We start from the raw sequence: 24953 nt of genomic DNA, 5'->3' as shown, positions 1-24953 counted from the left end.
GCTCATGATTCATGTCAGGCTTAAGCGTGCATTTACCCAACACTTTGATGACATCCATGCCGAAGTATATGTAGGACATGAGGATGAAAGTAGAGTGAGAGTCCTCCTCCTCAGCCTTGCAGCAAAGGATCATCTCGGATCAATGGGGAGGACCAGCACGAGACTAACGGGATTCTGCTTGAGCAGTGTCGCCACTCGCGTCAAGCTCCCGTCCCCGCCGCTGATCAAACCGAAGCCTCTCTACCGTGAGAAGCTGATGTTGGGTGGAGCTAAGGAAGCGACGGAGGGCGGTCGGAGGATCATGGTCGTCGTCGACCGGAGCCCCGAGGCCAAGGCTGCTCTGCAATGGGCGCTGTCGCACTCGGTCCGTAGCGACGACACCGTCGTCCTGGTTCAGACCGTGAGGCCTTCCTGTAAGCACGGTAAAGGTTCGGAAATGGCGGTTCTTGCTTGCTTCAGCAACGAATGTTGTTTCTTGGGCAGGTGATAGATTGCAGAGGGAGAGAGATCCAAAAGGCTTGGAGCTCCTGCATGCCATGACGAGCATTTGCCGAGCGAACAAACCTGAGGTAAGATGCGAAGACGAGAAGGAATCATAACATCATCTCCGGCATGATGCATGGAACCACATGTTCTCTCAGGTGCAGGTTGAGATGGCGGTGGTGGAAGGGGAAGAACGAGGGCCGGCGATCCTGGAAGAGGCGAGGAAGCAGGGCGCCTCCCTGCTCGTCATGGGGCAGAAGCACAGCTCCATGGCGTGGCGATTGATCACGGCGTGGGCAGGCAACAAGGCCGGCGGAGGCGACACCGTCGACTACTGCGTTCGGAACGCCGCGTGCATGGCTGCCGCCGTGAGGAGGAAGAGCTGCAGAGGCGGCGGCTACTTGATCACCACCAAGCGGCACAAGGACTTCTGGCTCTTAGCTTAAGCTTCTTCGTCTGCGTTCGAGGTCTGTGTATGATACGCTCGTTGCCGTCGTCCATCACCATTGCTGCTGTGCGATACACAGTCTTACATTGGCTCTCTGCTACCAAAGTGTACCAAAGCTGCATTGCGGACCATTGCAGTGACATCATCATAGCTGCCATCAGTTGCTCTGCCTAAGGGACGTGCCACGTAGATAATTCGAGAGCACGTCGTATTGATACTTCACTTAACTTTAGTTATTTCTCGATGCTCCTATAAAAAGTTTTGAAGTCCTTATTGTAATGATTCACGAGTCAAAATTTGCACTAATAACATCGTATAAATTCATGGATAACTCCATCATTTAAATTATCAATGAATCAAAAAGAAATTATATTGAAAACAAGAATGGATCAATTTTGGTAATGTCACTTAATACCATATCTAGGAATGAGATCTGATCAAGCGAGTGGCACGAATCACAAGGAATCGAATACGAGTGTTCCCACTCATCAAATATGCAAATAATTTATGGTGGATGTGACGTATTTATTGACGTAAAGGTGAGGTTGGCATGATCTCAACGACGGCGTTTAGTTTAAGACTCGAGAGAAAAAGACTTAAGATATCATGTGATTGGACGGACTCTCTTCACAAGCCAACAAAAGATCACATCATGCGCCAACATCTTCAATTGTGAAACATCAAGAGTCGACGATGGTGATCTCCCGAAAAATGACAATGCGTTAGGTTTAAGGTCATCTTCCTTCCCTTCCACTATTGCATTCTCTCTCTCTCTCTCTCTCTCTCTCGATAAATGAAGCATCATAGGAGAGAGCCCATCTTGCTTGGCAAAAATTAGAGGATCTCGCTAGTAGCACCTCTTCCAACTAGTGCAAAATGCAACCATGGCTCCGACACATTAAAATACTTATAAATTACTCAAATCAAGCCTCGTTGGATCACCGGATCACTAGTTGAATGGTGAGGTCAATCGAACTTTAATCGTAATTTGGATGGATTGATTTATCGGATTTGATCGTAATAACTATGATCTAATATCAATCATATGAAAGTATGACTTCTTACCAAGAAAAAAGAATTGGAGTAGTTGCTTGTAATTCCCAATCAAATTTGGACTGAGGAGTCCACACGTTTAGGTAACAATCAAATCGTACTTAACTCACAAATGTCTCGAGTAAGAACACATGGAGAACCTCTCCAAGTGCAACATCTTTCAACCATTGAAGCGACCTAATCTTGGATCTTACCACATTTGGTGTCAAAGTAACCTCAAGAGGAGCAAAATTTTCTATGATTAGTCTCTCACATGGTGACACTTGACATAACATGTGTTTCCACCATGTCATTCTCAAACAAAATTTCACATATTCTTTGCTACGAAATTTTATCTATCACTCATTCTAAATTAGGATAATTAACATTAGTTCCCTCTAGAAATTTGATTGCTTGAAAGAACTATCAAGATAAGCTTACTCTGATCATTAAGTTGTCTCCTCTGTGTCGATCAAATTAAATCGTTTACAATCATATTTCTTTTTGATAATATTTATTTTGATTGTCTCGATCCAACACTTCCGCCTCTTATGTGAGGTAAATCTCTCAACTAAGATATGAATATCCCGCTTGTAAAATGGATACCAGTCAACTATCACTTAATTTAGTTCACAATGATAATACAAAAAAATAAATATATAGTTACAATAGATCACCTCATATTTTTATGGTTCTTATTTATAAGAAAATATATTTAATTATAAGGTAGTTAATTGTGTGATTCACCAAATATATATTTTTCATGAAATCATGAGATAATAATATCATCATCGGTTGTTGATGAGATCGTTGACATCGATGTAACATGGATGTATTCACGATGGCGATACAAATTGATGATGCAGGAATAAAAGTTTGGTTGGTGATGGGATTGTTGACACAGATGTAATATAACGACGATACAAAATGATTCATCCAATAAAAGTATATGTGAATTTATGTACATTATTCTTACAACTAAATATTGATTAATAATATAATATTTAATAATAATAATAATAATACTAAATATCATGAGACTTTTCTTTTTAAAATCTGATTCATGATGCATTAACTTGATCTAGTTTGACTCAAAATGTACCATATGTCATGTACTTGAAAACACATTTTATATTTTTAATATATAATTGGAGAAAGGATTTCCAGTGGATTTGCAAGTGTGGAATACTTCAAATGTTTGGTAAATAGTATATGAAACTTCAAATTATATCAACATCCTACAAATAAATATTGAAATGCTAATGTCCTGTGGTAGCATCAGTATTTAAGTATTTTCATTATATTTTGATCAAATATGATTTAAAAAAAATTAAATATCAATTCACATTCCAAATGTTCATTGTTTTCTCAATGTAAATGTTTTATTCTAATTAAACCAAAAAGTATATATATATATATATATACATATACAAATATATATATACATATACATATATATATACACATATATATACATATAAATATACATATATACATATACATACATACATGCATATACATATATGTATATATATATATATATATATATATATATATATATATATATATATATATATATATATATATATATATATATATATATATATATACGCATCAGCGGACTACACGCATCACTTCCTCTGTGCCCGCCCGCTCTCATCACCAGTATCCTCCGACTTCCCTCTCTGTTGATTCCAAGGATCGTGGATTGGCGATCTGGTTTGAATCTGTGCGCCCGTGAGATCTGATTCGAGGGCCGAGTTTGATCGGCGTAAAGCGGGAGTTTATTTTGCTCTCTTGTTCCTGTTGTTGTGTTGTTTGGATCGCGCGGACATGCGGCGGAGGGCGGCCGAGTTCCGGCGCCCGGCCAGAAGGCGGCTCTCCTACTGGATCTGCTTGCTCCTCGGCGTCTTTGTCGCCGCGGGGTTCGTCCTCTTCGTCTTTCAACACCATCATCAAGATCGGCTCGAGCCGCCCGTGAGGGTATGCCCTGTTTTGTTCTTCTTCTTTAAGCTTCTTGTGCTGGATCAACCTAATGTTCAGATTACATGATCTGATACCGTCACTCACAGGATTGATGAGAAGAACAACAGATTCGTATATTTGATTGCTTCGTGTTCTTTACTTCTTTCTCTTTTTTCAGGACTATTCAATATTGTAGATCATGTGTGGCGGACTTGATATCTGCCCTAATGTGACTTGGTCTCTAGAAATTTTGGGCCATTCTCCTGCAGAATACCTGCTCATAGAGTCAATAATTTGTGAATAGTTCCTGGAAGCCACTTTCATTGGATGAGTCTTGATGAGAACTCATTGACTTATTAAGTGGAAGGATCTTGTCTCGGGGATTAGGTAGAATGTCCTTGTACTAGGATGTAACATCAATTGCTTTAGAGTTCTACTTTTTCCTGTTTTTCCAATGGGGCTACATCTTACATATGAAAGTGCTGACTCGACATGTGCTATTTATAGAACCAAAAAAATAAGAAGCTCTGGAATTTTGTTGTCTTAGTAAAATAGGTTTTATTTTTCCAATTAAATAGAGACAGGTGTAACATGGTGACCAAGTTGATAGTTCTCTTCATGCAAACCAAGTTGATAAGGATCTTTACATGTTGATTCAATTTCCTGAAGTTAAAGAGGTTTAAGTTGACTCTATAATGTGATCATCCATTCATCAGATTAATTAAATCATTGTTTTGCAACTTCAACAACTTAGTTTATTATGGCCTATTGCTGTAGAAATTAGAATTTAATAATCGAAACTGCTGTGTGTAAAATTTTGTACTAATATGTGAATTGGGTTCTACAATTAAAATGCCTAGTTTACTGGGTAAACCCAATATTATAGTATCTATTTGCTTGTAGAAATTTTCTGTTATGCATATTTGTTCATTTTATTCTTCTTAACTGAAAAAAGGGCAGCCAATTGCACAAGTCCCTGCCCTGCCCTGCCAATGATGGGTCTAGAGTGGCTCAATCTGCATTGTTTTATCACCCAGGCTGCACGATAGCAACCATACAGTGGATGAGTTTTCTTTTTTTTTTTGTAAACTCTTTCTCTGAAATGCAATGTCCGAAATGATGTTTCACTATGTAACTTATAATTTTAATTCAAGTGTTCTTAATAGTGTGAACAATATACTAGGGATCTTTGTTTTACATGTTGGTGTGCAATAATCCTTGTGCGTGCATGATGCGAGTTTGTTGTAAATTTCATCTTTTGTCCATATGATGTTCCTTTTGTGGGCTTCTCACGGTTCTTTTGTGTTCTTCACTCCCAGGACAAGGTTCCAGCTGATAAGGAAATCCCTCATGAAACACAAAACCTTGGCCAGGAACTGTTAAATACTACTTCCTTTGCCAGACAACTTGCTGACCAGATGACACTAGCCAAGGCATATGTAATCATAGCCAAGGAGCATAACAACCTTCGGCTTGCTTGGGAGCTCAGCTCGCAGGTAAGGAATGGTCAACGGTTGCTCTCTCGAGCAGCTGTCAGAGGTAAACGAATCACTCTAGAAGAAGCACATCCGATAGTCAGTCGACTAGCACATCTTATATATAAGGCCCAAGATTCCAATTATGATATCAGCACAATGATAACAACACTGAAGAGCCACTCCCTTGCTCTTGAGGAGCGTGCAAATGCAGCAACTGTGCAGAGTGCAGAGTTTGGTAAATTAGCTGCAGAAGCCATGCCCAAAAGTCTCCACTGTTTAAACATAAAACTCACAGAGGAGTGGTTTAGAAATCCATCTTATAGACAACTATCAGAAGAGGGAAGGAACTTGCCTCTACTTGTTGACAATAATCTATACCATTTGTGTATATTCTCTGATAATGTACTGGCAACTTCTGTTGTCGTGAATTCCACAGCCTCTAATGCTGATTATCCACAGCAGCTTGTGTTTCATGTGGTCACAGACAGTATCAATTACCAAGCTATGACTACTTGGTTTCTCAGGAACGAATTCAGAGGATGTACAGTCGAAGTTCTAAGCATCGAAGACCTAGTTTGGTTGAATGCATCTTTCTCTCCAATGGTCAAAAGAATAATGAGTGCTGAAACCCAGGCTTCTTACTTTGCTGGTAATTCAAAAGATCAGAGCAGGGAAACAAAGTTGAAGGACCCTAATTATGCTTCTTTGTTGAATCACTTGCGCTTCTACATCCCACAGATACAGCCACAGTTGGAAAAGGTGGTGTTTCTTGATGATGATGTGGTGGTACAGAAGGATTTAACCCCTTTGTTCTCAGTGGATTTGCACGGGAATGTTATTGGAGCTGTGGAGACTTGTCTAGAAGCATTCCATAGGTTCTACAGGTATCTCAATTTCTCCAATCCAATCATTAGCTCAAAATTTGATCCACAAGCATGCGGATGGGCTTTTGGGATGAACGTCTTTGACCTCGTAGCATGGAAGAAGGCAAATGTTACTGACAAGTATCACTACTGGCAGGAGCAGAATGCTGACCGGATGCTCTGGAAGACAGGGACTCTTGCTCCTGGCCTTCTGGCATTCTATGGGCTGATGGAACCCCTTGATCGAAGATGGCACATACTCGGATTGGGTTATGACTCCAGTGTCGATGATAGGTTGATTGAGAGTGCGGCTGTGGTGCACTTCAATGGGAACATGAAGCCGTGGCATAAATTAGCTATAAGCAAGTATAAGCATTTATGGGAACAATACGTCAATTTATCTGATCCAATTATTAAAGATTGCATAATGCACTGAGATGTGGATAATTGCCTGTTCTCTTTTTGTGTCCTCTGTCAAAATATTTTTGACATGCATCTCACAAAATGGTACCTTTTGAGGGAGAAGGCCAGACGGTAGGCAGCATCACCGGGCATCATGTATTTGGGGGAATTCAACAATTCATTCTGGAAGATGTAATAATTCCATATTAGATGTTATATTTTGTTGGAATTCAAAATTTGGAAATGAAACCAGATAACCTTGAAAGTGATTGTAAAACTCAGGAAATAACATTCAGTTTCTGCCATTGCCTCTCCAGATGTCTCAGGTGCCTGAAGTTCATATGGAGTTTTGACTGCACAAGCACTTACATCGGACTGCAGACTTTCAGCATGTCACTCCAAATATGAGATGAAAGTTTGAGGTCAGGCATCAGTTGTCTGAATCATGTTATTCTTTTTCAGGATTCATTTCTTTAGACAGATATTGATTTTACTAATTAAGTAGCTCAGTTTCCAATATTTGGAGCTTGTAAAATGATGGAGGCTATTTTTCTTTTAAAGTGTTATATATATATATATGATAAGCTTGTAAATGATGGAAATGGTCATTTTTTTATGTTTAATTTTTTTTTTACAACAGATTTTTTATTTATAGATTCTTAAACATCCATGTTATATGATTGTCCAAGAAAAGAGAAGGGAGTGATGGAAAAACATGCATCTGTCGGATTACTCAGATATGTATCAAAACATTGGATCAGCTTTTATGGGTTTCACTTGCAGAAAAGTGGATACAGGTAGCTTATATCAGCTTCTACAGGTCACCTACAGAATTGCTACGCTGTTTTTGCTAACAGGTACTGGTAACCTACTTCATCTATTTGTGTCTACTTTTCTACAACAGCAAGACATGATTCAAGTAGTACTTGTTTTATGGCTTTGACTCTTGATAATCTTAGGTTTCCAACAGAATATGATCATCAAATGCTGCTGCAAACCTTCTTTATTTTCAGTACTGCCACCATCATCCATGAGAGAGGTCAGCATCTAAATTGAAATAACTTTACATGATAGTTAGATGATCAATATTTATGGCAAGCAGAGGTGCTTGTAACATTGGTTTTGTAGCTCTTACCTCCTCCTGGTCTCTGTTATGCAAGTATCTATTGAAAGAAGGGTGATAAACATTCCAAATTTAACCTAGCATGTTTTTTTTCAGGTTATATTGTGCAAATAGGACCAAGCGAGAATCGTTTGTCTGCAATGACCTACACTTCATCGAGGTATTTTCTAATCACAGTCCTTTTTTCACTCTTTTGTGATGAAGTGGCTTCTCATACTTGTTTTTTCATGATGCTGGTTATCGGTTGGAATAGGCGGTACTTAAGGTACAAGATACTGATGTTCCTATAATCAATCAATCAATTACATGATGCAGCACATGGTGCAGATGAAGCTCCTCACCGCAAGTACTTTTCGCAACTGATTCTATCTGCATCTAACATTCTGTAATAGTTTTTTGTTTCTTGTGTTGTGCTTGATTAGAATCTTAAAGTAGTAGTGCATCCAAAGCCTTCCTATCAGTGCCTTTTCCTACTTTTTGATGTTTTTGGAATTCATATAGGTAATCAATCCTATGATTACCTCCACTCATGCTAACATAATAGATAAAAGGAAACCTGTGCTTCGAGACAAAAGCTGATTGTGTATTTTGTTAGAACAAGCTTGTTCTGACTACTTAACTTCCGGATATTAATGTAGGACGGTGATCACTTGGCTCTTTCAGAGAATTCAGTCAGCTCAGTGCATGTTATCGTCTCAGGTTTCCAGGAGACGAGCATCCACGTGAGCTTTATCCTTCAGACAATCAATCTGCCCCAGTTATGGAGGAACATGAGCTTCATACCATCCCCAGCTTGGCAGAGGACAAAAAAGGTGTCTTCATGCTTCCCTTCTCCTTCCTCCTGCTCTCTTTTGTCATACTTTGTTAGTTCGCAAGTAGTTTGAATGGCTTTCCTATGACTGACATCAATGTGCTTCAAAGATTCATGAGCTGCCAACCTCAAAGAAGAGGCCACGGTTTCCAACCAGTCCATTCTTCTCATTACTCAAGACGCCCAATGCAATCTGCTCAGCCATTATATATACTGCATGAACTCTGCTGATTCCATATCAAAGATCACTTTCTTCAGACACCATGGCTTTAGGATCGCACTGCTCACTTGTTCTCCCGTTCTTCTGCATCTTCGTTTGCTACGCTGCTGCTGCTCATGGTGTGAGGAAGCAGCTCCCATATGCACTGGTGGTTGGAACTGTCGACTGCGATACTTGCTTTCACCGAGAACTGTCGAAGCCCACCCATTTCATCTCAGGTCACTTCTCTCTCACCTCAACCCGAAAGGCACCCTTTGATCCCATTTTAGATTAAATATGATTTGTTGATTTATATTCTTAAATACTTTTTCACGTGGCCAGCCATAAATTGACTCAAACCCAACTCGTGAAACTTCAATTTATTGAAAATATTTTTCTTAATATGTGACCTAAATAGAGTGTTTTATTCTGATGTAATTTTAAAATTGTAGCCAATATCATTTAATTTAAAATTTTAAGTCAATTTTATGTTCTCAATTCTTTTCTGACAGGCCCTTTGGCAGCAATCATATTTAAATATAAGATCTTAATTTTTTTATGCATATGTTAGATAAAATTTGAATACTTTTTTTTTTCGTTCTAATATTGCTTTGATTTTTTTTATCTATGCCATCCATTTCTGCTAAAATTTTAAATAATTAGTGAGGGATACGATATATTGATCTATTTTAACACTTTTTTGAACGACACGTGCTTTGGTGGCAGTCGAGTGCGGAGACGGTGCGAACAAGCTCAGCTACAGGACGGTGGCGACGACGAACCGGCGGGGAGTGTTTCGAGTCCGGCTGCCACCGAGGATAAGCAAGCACCTCCACCTGATCCAAGCTTGTTCGGTAAAGCTGATGAAGAGCGAAGAGCCATTCTGCGCGGTAGCGTCCTCTGCGACGACCGCCGGCCTCCGCCTCAAGTCGTGGAGCCACGGCGTTCACGTCTATTCCGCTGGCTTCTTCAAATTCAAGCCCCTCGACCAGCCGGAGCTGTGCCACCGGAACCCGGCGCTCCGAGATCGGAAGATAGACCAACCTGCTCTCTCCTTTCCACTTCCGACTATCAACTTACCATCGTCGCCGCCTGGTGCCGGCGGGGTTCCGCTGCCAACGAACCCATTGTTTCAGCCGCCATCCCTGCTGCCGCCGAACCCACTTCAAACGCCACCGACAGTCCTGCCGCAGTTCCCTCTCCAGCCACCGTCGCCATCGTTCAGCTATCCTCCACTTCCATTTCTCACACCACCGCCACCGCCAGCTTTGCCCTTCCCTGCGACCCCATTCCTTCCATTACCCCGGTTCCCTGGACTCCCACTCGCCTTCTCTTCAAAGAAGGCCTCCCCATGAACTAACTAGTATCGCCACGAGTGCTTAGGAATAAAAAAAGAAGCTCTAAGAATTCTGCTTTTCTCCTAAGAAAAGCTATTATGTCAACTTTAGCATCCAAAGTAACTCAAAAGATCTTAGAAAATATAATTATCTTTATGCTTGAACGTTGATATTGTCTAATTTGATTCAGTCGAACTAAACAGCTGGAAGTCGACTCAACGCAATTTAATTTGAATTAAGCAAAGCCAAGCATCAGGGCCCAACGTCTAGCCCATATATTGTCAGAACTAGAACAGATAGATGTGTTAGAGAGTATTCTACTCATCCCCATCTCATATCCATATGGGTAATGAAAGATATCCTCTATCCTCGCTCCATTAACATAATTTGGATCTCTATTCGTCACCTCCCTTTCTCTCTTCTTCTTTTGTCATTGCGATCACTATTGGATCACTACTGAGATTCGATGACGGGGACGACAAGAGTGACGAAAGCAAAGCCAAAAGTAATTATATCTTTTAGAAAATAAAGAATACCCTATGAGAATAAATAAATAAAAGTACATCAATAAAAAATAAAAATAAGGGATATTTTGAGCTATATATATATATATATATATATATATATATATATATATATATATATATATATATATATATATATATATATATATATATATATATATATATATATATATATATATATATATAATGGAATGACTTGAAATAACAATATAGTTTTAATTATTTGTGGAAACGTTGACGTTGGACGAGCAATGGTGGGATAGAAGCTGACAGTCAAAAAAATAAATGATAACCATCAAATTTGCTATGGCTCAAAGAGATAACTCCCCCGATACTGTTGAGGAGCATGTCCGGGAACCAGACGCATGGATGCAGGGCGGCAATGATGCCAGTGAAGGGCATGTCTAGGTATAGCCGGACAAAGATTGACGGTTTGCTCGAGAGGGAGCATGACGTCGTGCTCATTGTACTCTTGAAGGGAAGCCGTCGAAGTCGAGTCGTCCTCGTTTAGGAGCTTGTTAGCTGATGAAGAATGGAGAACGACGCCATCGTTAACAAGGAAGAATCCTGCTTTGTGGTCGTTACAATGTTGGATTTATAGCGTGTGTAAGGATGTAGCAAGAAAGAAGAGAAATATAGAAGGGGAGAAAAAAAATATATCATGATGAATCAAGTCAGATCAAGACAAATCCACGTACAAAGGACTAACATTTCTTATATCATGATGAACCAAACCTGTAATATTGAATTAATTTAATGGTCACTGGATCTCTTGTCGGATCGATTAATTAATTGGTCGAAGTCCGAACTATATAGATAGATCTTAAAAGAGGTGCAAAAATTAAAGAGACATTTTTATTTTTCTTGTCCTTTTTTTTTTCCGCCTATTCTCTCTTCATCTTCTCCTCTCCATTTTTTTATTTGTTTCCAACTCTGCGTAATCAGATCCAAACAATTATAAAATTGTCCAATAATAGCACTTCAATTATGCACACCATCCATATTCAAAAATTTCTATCTAGAATAATTCTAATTTTATGCTGCATCAATTTGGGAGATTGCAGCATCTTGAATGTAGAATAAGTCCACGTGCACTTGGGAGAAGAGGAGGTGGAGATCAATTATTAGTTTATTATTTTTATGTACTAAGGAGCCCAAAAGGTAAGCGTTTAATTCAATAATTGGATCAAATTAGCTTGCCCTACTAATTAAGCCATGTTATTGATTTAAATCGTTCGTATCAGTAATAAAGTTTTTAGTGTGTTAAACTAACAAGAAGACCATCATCTACCGAAGCCGGTTTACCGATTGCCACATCATTTATCATAGGTTATTTCTACATGGAAAAATATGCGGAATATTATGACTCAGCGGATTAAGCTTGAGTTTCTCTTCTTCACCTACTGGACTCCAAATACATCCAAACCGCTTGTACCTGATTCAGGTAGTCTTCAATCCAAATCCAAAGTGAAATTGACTTGGTTAGAAGAATAAGTATCTGAATCGAATTTGAATTTGGATTCAAGTAGTAATCCATTCGAGCGTCGTCTCTCTTCTCTTCCTTCCCATAGCGCAACCGTCTCTCATGAAGCTTAATTTTGGTTTCTTTCGAATTAAAATTTGGCAGAGATATAAAGAAACCAACGATTATTATAAGAAATAACAATAAAACGATTATTATAAGAAATTAGTAAAAATTCCAAGCATAGCGACAAAGCAAAAACCATGGAATCAGATTCTTTCTGCATAATGCATGAGAGATTACTGTAAAGTATTATACATCCACGCAATGAACTCTTTAAGATTTGTTAAAATTGGCTGCATTAAAAGTTGAAATAATCTGAACCTGTTAATAGAAGCCCAAATCAAATGTTGGGACATCATCTTCGATAAGGCTCTCGTTTAATGAGTTCTGGCAGTCAAAATTCTCATGTATCATGTGGGTAGCAGCAGATGCATCCGAAATTTCAACCATCCTGCACTTCCCTTCATGTTCATTGTCCTTTGATGATATCTGAACCAGAAAGAGAGACATCATTAATAGTCAGCAAAAAGAAATTACAGATGTCTCATCTTTAATAGAAGTGATAATTTTCCTTTCAAGTTCACAATAGATTGTAGAAGCAATGGAAAGAAATGCTTCTGTTAGTGAGTGTATTAGCAGACAAAAAGTTAATTGAAACCAGTAGAAGAGGTTCCAGGTTGAGAGTCCCAGACCGGGTGAGTGACTTCATCTTTCCCTTCATTGGCATTTAAAGTGCCATTGCAGCTCCTTCCTATCACAAACTTGATGTCAGTGGCTTGTTCTAGAATAAACATGTCAAAATTAGATGTTTCAAAAGCTAAGCATTCACCAGAAATACTGCTATCAGAAGTGTTATTTTCCTTCAGAAAATTAGCGAAAGGGTCAGCAGTATCTTCTTTTCCATCAGACGGACAAGGCTCTCTGACAGGCAGATTTCCATTCATGAAACCAGCAAGCTCTCTTGAGTCTTGAACATTAGAACAGCATTTGTCTGCCGACATTCCCTGGCTGCGTTCAGACAAAGAGCTATGATCTGATGTATTGTGTCCTTCCACAGAGGCTGTTATAGCCAGAGAATCCACTTTGAACTTGGGTTCTGTATGTATTACTTGCCTGAATTATAATTATGCACAAACGAGTTTTAATAGCCACAGATAGGCATCGGAAGCATATAAACTAAACAGGAAAAACCAGATCATCCTTATGCAATATATGGGAAAGTCTAAATATTCCAATCGGAAGTTATATGATCAAACTACTTCTAAACATCAGGAACAAAAAAATTCTAGTTTTTCTCTTGGAGTATGCCTTGTATTTGACAAGCCTGAAGATTACTTGATCTAGAAAGCAAGCATAGTAAATTATTTTCATATATCCGGATCCAAACTGATATATTTACACTCTTCATGTACATATAGACATATGAGTTTCTTATGAAGCTTGGACATATCATGCAGTCACATATCAACCTTGAGCTTAAGCCCCAAAACACAGGAAACTAGCCAGAATCTTACCCAACTACAGCAGTCCACAACACCACCAGAAGAATTAATATAAAAGAAAGGCACATGTATCCTACTGCAATGAAGATATACATGAAGCTTGTTAGGAACAAAAAATTATCTGTTACTTCAAGTATCAGTTGGTAAGATAGCAAGACATGTCAGAAAGTGTGATTTTTTTTTTGGTCATATTAAACTTAATGGAAAAGATACGAAATGAAAACTGATGATGAAAAGCAAGTAGTCGCATAACAGCAAATTTGGAACATTTGTATTGAAGGGTAATGTCAGATGCAGGAACGTACTCAGATGAAGTCGATTTTATGTCAGGAGTTCCTGGCAAGGAAGTTCGAGAAGCACATTCACTAAAGTCACCTTTGTGATTGCCACCCCCTTGCAAATTTAGATCCTTGCTCTGGCATTGTGCATCCGGCAAAACAAAATCAAGAGATGGTGATGCATTGACATGTGCTACCGGAGAGTTTCTTGGATCATTTTTCTCAATAGGAAATGGCTTCTTAAGAGTGCGAAGAATTTGGCAGGCTGGATAGTGACAGGTAAAAATCATCAAATGGCAAACAGTTACTAGTTAATGAGAATCAATGAGAAACTGAAAAAAAAATGGTCCACGCCATGTAACAAAGACATGTACGGGAAGGAGTTAAGACAGAATGACGTAGTGATGTTTATAACATATTGAGATGGATGTCATCAAATAAAATGCACTAAGTTAAGATGGACAAACCATCACGTAATGGCTTGTTATTTTGTGCCCGGCTAGAATCCATGGACTTGACAGAATTGGAGCTGCAGGGACCTACTGCTTGTTCCAAGTGGGTGTTGCAAATGTCCTCTGCAAACAAGTTGAGATATGAGCATCTTGCTTACTGGAGATATCATCTAACAGAGAAATTGCTTGTTATCAGGCTCGTACTTGTTGACTTCTTGTTGCTAGAACTGCTAGATCTCATAAGCTGCTTTGATGGTAACTTTTGGAGACCTTCTGCACGCCACATTAACATCAGTCATGCCCTTTTGGCTATGAGAACTAATCATGTTATCTTTCTGCTAATAAGAAAAAACCCATGCAAATACTCCTGCTTAACTTTATATGTTTAAATGCTATCAGCGAAAACTTTGCTCCCTGATGCATACATACTTTGCAAGAAAAAATAGTAGTTAAGATTCCAGATTTGGATGTATGTACCTTCACATCGAATCCGTGGCTCACAAATTTCAACGAGATGGTTGGGTAACTCACATTTGCTCCCAGCTCGAATACATTCAACAGATTTAAGGTACTTGCTACTCAGTACTGAACCATCTTCACTCAGCAACATAATCTGACATAATTTAGGAGTGTAAGAAAATGTCTACAAATAGTCTGGGATTCTAATATTTAATCGAGTGTTTCATATCATTTGAACATGCAGAAAATGAAGCCTTATGAAATATAGCACAACTGTCATAACCTATATTTTATAACAATAAAAAAAGGATGATCTACTACATAAGATTTACACTGATACGATATCCGGAGATAACTAATATATGCGGTCATAACCTTGAAAGCAAAGAGGGTTACTCATACCATCTTAATCACCAGGATCAGAAAGGAAAAAGCCTTACTTATGTTTCATCAATAGTTAATATAAAAGTTTCTATTAGTCAAGTAATTCGCTCTGCATTTGCTTGTAGCAGTATGCATACTAATGAACTAGAATCGGACCAGCTGACTGGATAGAAAAAATAAAAAACCAACCCTCAGCCACTTTAGTTCACTAATTAGATTGTTTGAGCCTAAAAAATTCTTCAAATGCTATTAAAAGTATTTGAATTTGATCTAAGACATTTGAGCTTTTTCATTATGAGGATGAGAAAGAAGATAATCCTATTATGTTCATTAGTTTGTCATCCCCTTTACATGCTCCTATATCATTGTCTCTGCCATCCTCTTTGGCCATTATCCTCTTTATTTCTATTATGAAGTTATTGATATAAAACATGATTATATTCTATTTTTTAAAATATTAAAATTGCAATCTGACCATTTGACTTACCTATTCAACCAATTACCTACTGACCCAATACTTTAGACTAGATTGATGTCAGGATTGATTTAGATAACTATAATAGTATATAAATCAGAAAAAGTTCCATTATTGGGTTAATATAGTTTTTCTCAAATGCCTAAGCTATTATACTGAACCTTTGGGTAGTTAATCAGGTGTCCTGCTAAACAAATTGCAGTAGATGCAAAAGCTATGCAAATTCTTTAAAAACAGATTACCAACAAACAGGAGTTTAGGATATTCGCTAACCTGATTCATATGTGATCCACATAATGAAAGTCGCAATACTCCATCATGATACTTTTTTGCCTTTTGAGATATTTGAGTGGTGTACAAAACATTCCACTCTACGTAAGAGGAAAGAAACCATGAGTACAACATTTTTGTGAGCGGTAATCACAACTTTTTTCAGTCCTTGCAACATTTGAAATGATTGCAAAGTGGAAACTTTCTATTAACTACAAAAGTCTCAATTAGGGGAAAAAACTCTTGTGATCCATAAAAAAAACATGCATTAAATATTAGAATACAGAAATGAAAGAATATTTCTTCTGTAGAAGTACACAATAAAATATGTATTTCTATTCCAAAGTCAACTAGTTTAGTTAGGCATAAAACATTGGATAAAATGCATATATCACCTATGTAGGATCTTAAGAAAATGAAACATTTAAATGCAGGAAGAATCATGACAGGATTGGAGATGGACTCTTGAGTACAACTGGATCATATGCTGTTAAAAATGAATTCCTAAGAATTCACCACTAGTAGCATGCCTGTAGTAATATGTACTGGCATGAATAGCTAGCACGATGTAGCATCTTGCTGGACTGTAACAGCACAACCATAGAGAATACTCTGAGAGCTTATTTAATTTCAAGTGCCATTTAACACTAGAGCGCATGCATGCAAATATATCTCTTTTTTCAAAAACAAACATGAAAAGATTTACTAGATAAATCAGATAGAGAACATAAAGTGCAAGGGAAAAACTGGTAACAGTACATAACTATTTTTGTGGCATAATTAACAACTACCAACAAAAGAAAACTAACAAACCAACCTTTTGGATCACTGTGGGTAACATCATGAGTTTCTTTTGCCCCCAGGCTATCAGGTTCATTCTTGTTCACTAGATGGGAAAACAAAAATACATGATAACTTATTATCAACATGTACCAGAGACATAAGTGAATATAGCATTAGTAATAATACACATGATAGAATTGAGTTATTATTAACCTCTTGATGGAAAAAACAGTGCAACATGAGAGAAAAGAAGTATTAGAGGTTAACACAGAAAGCACTGCATGCCTGGATTTTGTTTACCACAATACGTATACTACCAAAGTCCAACCATTTGTGCTGTTCTTTACAGCATTCAAACAGTCTTGCAGTGATCTGCTTCTGAAAATGCTTTTCTTGATCTTGGAGGATAAAGGCACTTATTGCTAGGCAGAGATCAATTTTAGACAGCAGTCACCTATTAACTAAATAGAAAAATCAGAAATGGGGAAAAATCTAACCTCTGCTTTTGCTGTTTGCCCCACTTAGATATTTCTGTTCCAGTTTATTGTGATGCATGCTTTTCTCATTCTCTGCATGAAAGCTACCATAGTTTAGCTAAACTTTTTTTGCAATAAACTGGGGTTTCACATAATGATGTAAAGTTCACATATTGAAGATAAATAGAAGATTGAAGGTAAGTACTCTTCTGTTGCAGATTCTGAGTAATGAAGTAAAGTTCACACATCGAAGATAAAACGAAGTTAGGAGTTGAATATAAGTACCCTTCTGCTGCAGATTCTGAGCCTTTTCACTTAACTTTGAGTCATTTCTACTGGAATTTAGATTTTTGAAAGGCCCTTTTTCTTCGAGGTTTCCAATGTCAACAAGATGAGCTTCAAAGGTCAGAGTTCCACCACTTCCAATTACTTCATCTTTCTTCAAGAATCTACTATCTATGAGTTTTTCGCTATCATCATACAACAAAACCTGATTTTAAAAATGTACAAGCCAGTAAAGAAACGTAGGACTGAATATGACAATCATTGACTTGACAACTACAGACTCATTTGCAAAGAAACAAATCATAGGTGTGATTGTTGAGGCAACAATCTATAAGCATGATCATAGCCGAAGGATGGTGCATTCCTATGTACCATAGTAAGACAACAGGTGACGCTGATAAGATAACAAGGTTTGCAGCATTGGGACCACTCATGTGACTTGGATCAATAAAGGCCTAATCAGATTCTTGGATCAGCCAAAATAAATCTAAAAATCAATAGAAAAGGGCATAAAAGGGGAAGAAACATATAGCTGTCATATTGTTAGGTTGTCACATGCTATGTAAGCTCTAACTTGTAAAAGATAGGCATGTAATTTATAGCCTGCAGGGACCAAAAGAGGGTTTTAGACTCTCTCTAAAACCATCCCAATCTCTCAAGGTTTACAGAGTGAACCAATAAGTGACATAAGACAATCAGATCAAAGGGTTTTTGCCCTCTCCACTTCTCTGCCTTTCTTCTTTCTCTCTTCTTCCTTCCCTTTCCTTCAATTTCTCATCTTCTTTCTCTCCTATCTAAAGCTAGTTTATGAAAACAAAAACTACCCGTAACAAATCAAATCGGCCAACTTCTGACAATCCATGTCACTACACAATTTCTGTTGAGATTGATCGATCTCGAATAAAGGCAGACAACCAACAACTTTTTAAGCTGAATTTTCATCAAATTCTGACAGAGGCATCAATAGTGGAAGTTACCCCAAGAGCCTTAGCCAATAAAATTGATCGAACCAGGTTCTGCCCTGGTCAATCCTCCAAATTATGTCATAATAGGCAGTCAAGTGTACAAAGCTCCTCCCATATGTCAAAAGGTTATTTCACTTATTCAAAATCAAACAATCTCGCTGCTTTGCTAGGGACTAACATAGGATTTATGACGTTAGAAGAAGTCTGATTCCAGCCATTAAGCAAAAATGACAAATTATGGAGATTAAAAGTAACCTCCCATATGTCAAAAGGTTATTTCACTTATTCAAAATCAAACAATCTCGCTGCTTTGCTAGGGACTAACATAGGATTTATGACGTTAGAAGAAGTCTGATTCCAGCCATTAAGCAAAAATGACAAATTGTACAATTGACCACCATGAGTGACAACTAAAGTCACCAGTGATGCCCTAAAACCAATGACATATTGAGATTATAATAATTACATCAAACTTTATATTCAAAGAAAAAAAAGTAAAGATAACCTAACATAAATCAGATTGAGAGGCTTGCTAAAAATCATAAAGCCAGAACTTCTAAAGCCGGATGGAAACAGAAAAAAGAAAAGAATAGTTTGATGAAATGGTGATTGTTGGAAAAAGGAATTTTGGTGCGTTGACAATTAGCACTTTGGTCAACAAAATTGTGCAAAGTAAAGGTGCTGCCTTGGTTAAAATACATTTCACTGTTATGAAAAAACAGAATGCTTCACATGCGTTTCCAGTGAGCATGCTTGAAGTGGCTACTCTTGATAATCTACTGATTCATTCAGCAAGGGAATTACCTACTGCTTGCTGGAACAACATTTTCCATATGACAACTAAGACAATATTTATCTAAGAATCATACATAAAAACTATAGGAGATAGATTGCACCAAAAATGTTTGTCGTGGAGAAAATTCAAGGGAGATAATGTACCTTGTTTCCTGGATCACTAATCTCTATTACACCATCGTGATAGGTTTTTCTCTTCTGCTTCAAGTGCTTTGTGTATGTAACAACCCATCTCCCTGTGCAAGTCATGTTACCGCGCAAGTGCCCTGGTCAAGTCGATTCACCTTTGTAGAATAGCCTGATTGACCTACAAAGTAAGGCAAGTAGACAGATAAGAACCACAAAGAGGGAGTAAAAGATACTGGTAAATAGGATTTGAAGAAAGAGGATTCGACTTCAAGAAGTTCCTGCATATGGACTAACGCCAGGACATGTAGTTACCTTCGCCTTTGTTAAAGACACGAAAACCTATAGAGAACATCTCCATGCTCCTGTCCTCAATAGAGAAAAAAGATGATTTCCAAAAAGAACCAAACCCTAGAACTGATTGCAGAAAATAATTCACAGTGTTCTGCTGATTACACGCCATAATACCACCATGCGTTCCTACACTCATCGTGGATTGCCGGATATCAAATCAAGAAAGCTAGGGCTAGGGCTAGTGATCGATGGAATCATCAGGGAATCTTGGATACCCACCTATTCGGGAATGCCTCGCTGATCAGAACGCGAACCCGTGCACCGCAAGGGAAGAAAGCGCGATCAACCGAATGAAGAAGAGCGAGGACAAAGAGGAACGATCGAAGTCGTTCGTCAGGTGGAAGCGAGATGAGGCATAGATTACCTGCCAACCAGGGTTCTGTCGCAGCTGATTGGGGCGATCGCGTCGTGGTAATTCGTGGACGACGATCGCCTGTCGTCGCCGGCGCCGACAGGAGGAGAGGCGTCGGTGGGAGAACCGAAGACTCGAGAGAGCTACGAGATCGCCCATCGCTCCATGGCGCGTTCTTTTGAAACTGCCGCCTACACAGGTTTTTTGTTAGTTTCGCATCATTTGCCGATACGTTAAAGAAAGAAATCTGTTACGACATCATAACGGGAACAACGTAATGTTTTTAAATTAAATTTCTAAAATTATAACTTTAATATTATATTTATATTATTATAATAGATAATATTATATTATATTTTATTATTATAATAGATTTTGATTAGGGTTGGAACCCCATCTGAGACTACAAGTATAATGACAATAGATAGTAGACTCGACACCTATAAAAACTATATCCAATAAAGATCTCTCGAATACTTCAATTTATAAATTTGTAAAGAAGTCGAGGGATAATATTATACACTAAAGTAGTCTTAGGGAAGTCTTTTGATAACCATTCGAATTAAATGATGAGCTAATCATTAATTAATATAGTTATCATGGCATATAGGCTTGTGTTAATGAAGTAAGAAAGTCTAAGGTTGCTACAGTTATCGCACGTAGGTTTGTGCTAATTGCTATACATCAGCTGCTGTATCGACATGACTAGGCAGGCGTCTAAGGTAGCATCCAATTGCATCAACCTTGAGGGTTTCATTGCCCACAAACACAGCATTGCATGGCATCATGCCTAAATCAATCACTTACCACCACTTGTGCATGCAAAACATACACGATTAAAACACCGAAAAGTGGCTGACCACCGTATAATCTCTAGGAAGTGACACATAAGATGGTGAAAATGAGAGTATTGCTCCTTTTTGTTTCTGACGTTAATACTTAGGTTCTTCTCAAGCACAACATCTCACTGGAAGAACTACTTACAAGCACAAGTTAACATAGTCTCCATATCTGGGGGCAACCAAACTAACAAAGAAAAAAGTCACAATAATGGATTTGAAGATCTAGTAGTTGTACATTAAGCGGATTGATGAACGCTAGTCCACTAAGGCCCTTTGGCGAAGAGGCTTGAGGCTTGAGGCTTCCATCTATGGATTACCACCATTTCCTGACTTTCCTCTCCTGGGTTCATGTCTGGAGTTGTGTCCTCCATAGTCGTAATCTAGTATAACCTCTACCAAAACCTTTCTTGTTTGTACCTAGCAATAGTGACAAAAAAGAAAGTGAATTGCAAAACAGGAACTCGAGTCAGAATCTGATTAAAGAAACATGCATGAGACAACAGGTCATGGCAAACATGGGGCAAAACTAAACCATAAATTCCGACATAATTTCTGAAGGCTGTTTACATGTCCAGCATGTTTCCAATGAGCTCTAATGTCAACACTGATGATTATATGCTTGAAGATATTTAGCATAAACAAAGAAACTCATACGGAATCATGTTAAACTTTCTCATATCGACAGTTATAGCTTCAGGGCAAGGAATGTCTGCATTACAGATGGAGCAAACAAGCCATAGCAAAGAGGAGATTTGGCGGTTCATAATGTGACTGTGCCACAGATCATGAGTTCAAGATTCACAATTGAAGCAGTAAAAACATTAGAAACAACAATGCCTCCGGAAGAATTATGCCAAAAAAATGCATCACACTTCTACATTTATTCATTCGTGGATACCTTGGACACCAGATCTGAGGCCTTCATTGGCTCAGTTCCATCCTCAGTGATGTCAGCCTGGCCTGCAAACACAAACAACTAGTTGGTCACTCAAAAACCAATGATATGAAGATGGTGTGACATGAAGGAAGGTGCCAACCTAAAGATGTCGCCAAGAGAAGAACTAGCAAAATATTGGTGAGGAAGGGTCGGATCCTCAGCATCGTTGGTAGTGCTGCTGCTGTTCTGAGGAGGAGGATTGTGCGAGCTTTGGGAGGCCAAGGCTTCTTTTATGGTTGTGCAATGGCAGCTGGAAAAGCCTTAGAGGTGTGTGGTACGGTTCACTGTTCATGATAACTTTGCAGACTGATGATGAAATCCATATCAGCCCACCAGGTTTAAGTCAACTGCACTAACTTCAGAATTCAACATACCTATTTCCACCAAAAAGATCAGTGATATGATGGTAAAAAGAAAAAGGTCTTCTGCTTGGCTCCAACTCCACCTCTATTAACCTTGCCGATAAATATTTCTGCTTAAAGGCCCCTTCAAAGATTCATTAATAGATCAGGTCATTTCCAACCTCCAGAAACAAAAGAACTCGGTCGCAGAAGATATTCGCCATCACGAAAAGCAGTTCTCTATCCACATTTTGTGGTGTCAACTGAAATTAGACAGACAATAGAGTTCACAAAGTAGGCTATTAATAAGACCAGTATCAAAAGCACTTCATGAAGGAGCATCAACAACACAAGTAATGTTTTGCACAACTGCAGAAGACCTTCACTTTATCTAAAAAATAGGCTTCATATGGATTGATTGTCTTCATAAAACTTGCTCTTTTCTCTTTAATTAGAACAAATTAGTGCATCTCTAATTGTAACACAAGATTTATTAAAAACATTTTCTGAAGCATAGACTAATTCATATAATGAAACTAGTAGCTACAGTGCATCTTCCACTGATATCTTGTCATTCAGGATACAAAGAGCTTAGCAAACAGCTGTTAGAAAGGAAAATTTATCAATTACATCACATGATATGCATGTGTATCCAAATGACAATTAGAAGTAATAAGAGATATTTTGGTTTCTGAAACTGAAGTTAGTTTAGAACAATCTGTGAAGGCCAACTTACACTGAGCCATACAAAGTGGACCAACCATTGCCGAAAAGGCCAAATGTGTGGCTGAAAAAATGTGGTGCTAAATCACTGGATGGTTCCTTCGGTGCTGCATGCTGTTTCATATTTTCTTTATATTGCTTTCTGTGTGATTTCTGTATAGTGCACCTATGATGATCATAGTTCTTCAATAGTTTGGGTGCACAAGTTGTTTCAGCATAAGGAGAAAAAAGAAGACCACTCCCATCCACCATGACTGTTGTTTCAAGTTGATACCAAGAAATGGGTGGTGACTTTGATATTACTGGGTTGCCACATTCCAGTAGTCGACCAGTTATCTACCTCTCTTGCTTTATTGCCATGCCATAGAACAGTCATCTTCTCTGCTCTCTTAAATTTTGCACAGAAACCTGTATATTCTGGAAATGAAGAATCCGGTGATGACTCTTCTAGCTGGTACATTTGATGGGGTTTCACTTTCTTTTCCAGCACCATCTGAAACTCTCACTTGGTCAAATGATCTGAAAAGAAGACTTTATATCAGCAGATCAATTTACAAGCACAGTTCTCATTTAGGACAAGTCTGAGTGTACGAGGAAGAACAGGAGAGATAAATACATGAATGTATAAGCAGTTTCCCTACAATGCAAAGAAGCCATTAAAATAATAGACCAATTCAAGAACAGTGATTGAAAAAGGCGCTCGGGCGCTCGCCTAGGCGCTCGGGCGAGGCGAGGCGAGGCCCGAGCGCCTCGCTAATGTCCCAGGCGACGCGCTTCAAACAGGCGCCGCCTGGGCGCTCGCCCGAGCCCAGGCGCTGGGCGCTTCGGGCGAGCGCCTGGGTAAACCAAGGCGACCGAACCCGAATTTTAGGTCTGGTTCGGTCCTGGTTCGGTTGTTAGTTGGTTCAATCGAACCAACTAAACCGATATAACCCCAACCCTAACCCTTACCCAACCCTAACCTGCTGCCGCTGCCGCTACCGATCCCGATCCCGATCGCGATCTCGCTACTCGTCGCTCCTGCTCCCGCTACCGCTGCTCGCGCCTCCCGCGAGCCTTCCCGCTGCTCGCGCCTCCCGCGAGCCCTCTCGCTGCTCGCGCCTCCCGCGAGCCTTCCCGTTGCTCGCGCCTCCCTCGAGCCCTCCCGCTACTCGCGCCTCCCGCGAGCCCTCTCGCTGCTCGCGCCTCCTGCGAGCCTTCCCGCTGCTCGCACCTCCCTCAAGCCCTCCCGCTGCTTGCGCCTCCCGCGAGCCCTCCCGCTGCTCGTGCCTTCCGCTCCCTTTCCCTTTCCCGCTGCCGTTGCTGTTGCCGCCGCTCGCCGCTGCTTCCTCGTTTCTCCATCAGGCTCAGTATACAGTATACTCTTAATATTAAGTTTATTTAAATTTTGAAATGATTAATTTTCTGTTAATAGATTAATAATATATTATTTTGATTTTAATATTATTAATTTTTATTTATTTGAAATTATTAATTATATTATATATTTTTATATTTTAGCGCCTCGCTTCGTTCAGACGAGCGCCTAGCGCCTCGGGCGTTTGTGGACCTTGGCGCCTTTTGGCGTCTAACGCTTTTTAAATCACTGTTCAAGAATTTGCATAAACAATTTCCTACATACAGGATAAGAAAAAGGGATTGAAATAAAAGAAAGAAAGGCCAGGGTAAATAATGTGCCGACCACTGAGACCAACAAGGAGCCACTACTGAAACGCCTGGGTGGATTAATCACAGGATACAAGAGAGTAGAACAAGGTTACTAGTGGTGTATCTTATTTATTATTATATTGTGATGAAGTAGAGGTATACCTATTGATTCAGTATAATAAGCACAACTAAGAACCACCACCTTAAGCTTTCAGAAAATCCCATCAAAAAGAAATGAAAATTAACAACTGCAGGAGAGGATTTGAAGTCTTATTTCATAACCAATCATCTACCATTTACAAAGAGATTACTAATAA

The 24953-nt window shown here is 38.9% G+C and overlaps 4 protein-coding genes across 10 annotated transcripts; 3 read left to right on the top strand and 1 right to left on the bottom strand.

Moving 5' to 3' along the window:
- Positions 1-129: 129 nt before the first annotated feature.
- On the top strand, positions 130-1041 carry LOC135633283 (uncharacterized). Its single transcript, XM_065142585.1, has 3 exons — positions 130-405; positions 491-569; positions 642-1041. Exons 1-3 carry the CDS (start codon positions 143-145, stop codon positions 927-929), a joined length of 630 nt encoding a protein of 209 aa, XP_064998657.1. The 5' UTR covers positions 130-142; the 3' UTR covers positions 930-1041.
- A 2550-nt stretch (positions 1042-3591) lies between these two features.
- On the top strand, positions 3592-7267 carry LOC135586486 (hexosyltransferase GAUT11-like). Of its 2 annotated transcripts, XR_010494751.1 has the most exons (3): positions 3592-3946; positions 5248-6863; positions 6989-7267. XR_010494751.1 is itself a non-coding variant. In XM_065141376.1 (2 exons), exons 1-2 carry the CDS (start codon positions 3797-3799, stop codon positions 6703-6705), a joined length of 1608 nt encoding a protein of 535 aa, XP_064997448.1. In that variant the 5' UTR covers positions 3592-3796; the 3' UTR covers positions 6706-7267. The 2 variants fall into 2 exon arrangements, 1 of the variants encoding a protein (XP_064997448.1); XM_065141376.1 differs by having other exon boundaries at positions 5248-7267.
- Positions 6989-10246, top strand: LOC135632695 (uncharacterized). Of its 5 annotated transcripts, XM_065141377.1 has the most exons (7): positions 6989-7093; positions 7312-7528; positions 7631-7710; positions 7891-7954; positions 8048-8140; positions 8433-9043; positions 9531-10246. In XM_065141377.1, exons 6-7 carry the CDS (start codon positions 8869-8871, stop codon positions 10157-10159), a joined length of 804 nt encoding a protein of 267 aa, XP_064997449.1. In that variant the 5' UTR covers positions 6989-7093; positions 7312-7528; positions 7631-7710; positions 7891-7954; positions 8048-8140; positions 8433-8868; the 3' UTR covers positions 10160-10246. The 5 variants fall into 5 exon arrangements, 1 of the variants encoding a protein (XP_064997449.1); XR_010494754.1 differs by lacking the exon at positions 9531-10246 and having other exon boundaries at positions 7366-7528; positions 7642-7710; positions 8433-8869; XR_010494753.1 differs by lacking the exon at positions 9531-10246 and having other exon boundaries at positions 7327-7528; positions 7642-7710; positions 8433-8869.
- Positions 10247-12394: 2148 nt separating this feature from the next.
- LOC135583824 (uncharacterized) lies at positions 12395-20343 on the bottom strand. 2 transcript variants are annotated; one of them, XM_065141344.1, is made up of 13 exons: positions 20159-20343; positions 19459-19621; positions 17555-17759; positions 17291-17362; positions 16828-16896; positions 16014-16111; positions 14900-15035; positions 14627-14695; positions 14438-14545; positions 13998-14235; positions 13020-13303; positions 12883-12941; positions 12395-12679 (listed from the first exon to the last, which is right to left on the bottom strand). In XM_065141344.1, the coding sequence occupies exons 2-13, from the start codon at positions 19561-19563 to the stop codon at positions 12515-12517; spliced, it is 1608 nt and encodes a 535-aa protein (XP_064997416.1). In that variant the 5' UTR covers positions 19564-19621; positions 20159-20343; the 3' UTR covers positions 12395-12514. The 2 variants fall into 2 exon arrangements, with proteins under 2 accessions (XP_064997416.1, XP_064997417.1); XM_065141345.1 differs by having other exon boundaries at positions 12540-12679; positions 12883-12937.
- Positions 20344-24953: the final 4610 nt, after the last annotated feature.

The sequence above is a fragment of the Musa acuminata genome, chromosome BXJ3-3, assembly GCF_036884655.1.
Source record: "Musa acuminata AAA Group cultivar baxijiao chromosome BXJ3-3, Cavendish_Baxijiao_AAA, whole genome shotgun sequence".
Classification (NCBI taxonomy): Eukaryota; Viridiplantae; Streptophyta; class Magnoliopsida; order Zingiberales; family Musaceae; genus Musa; species Musa acuminata.
This window is presented reverse-complemented; position numbering and strand designations above follow the sequence as displayed.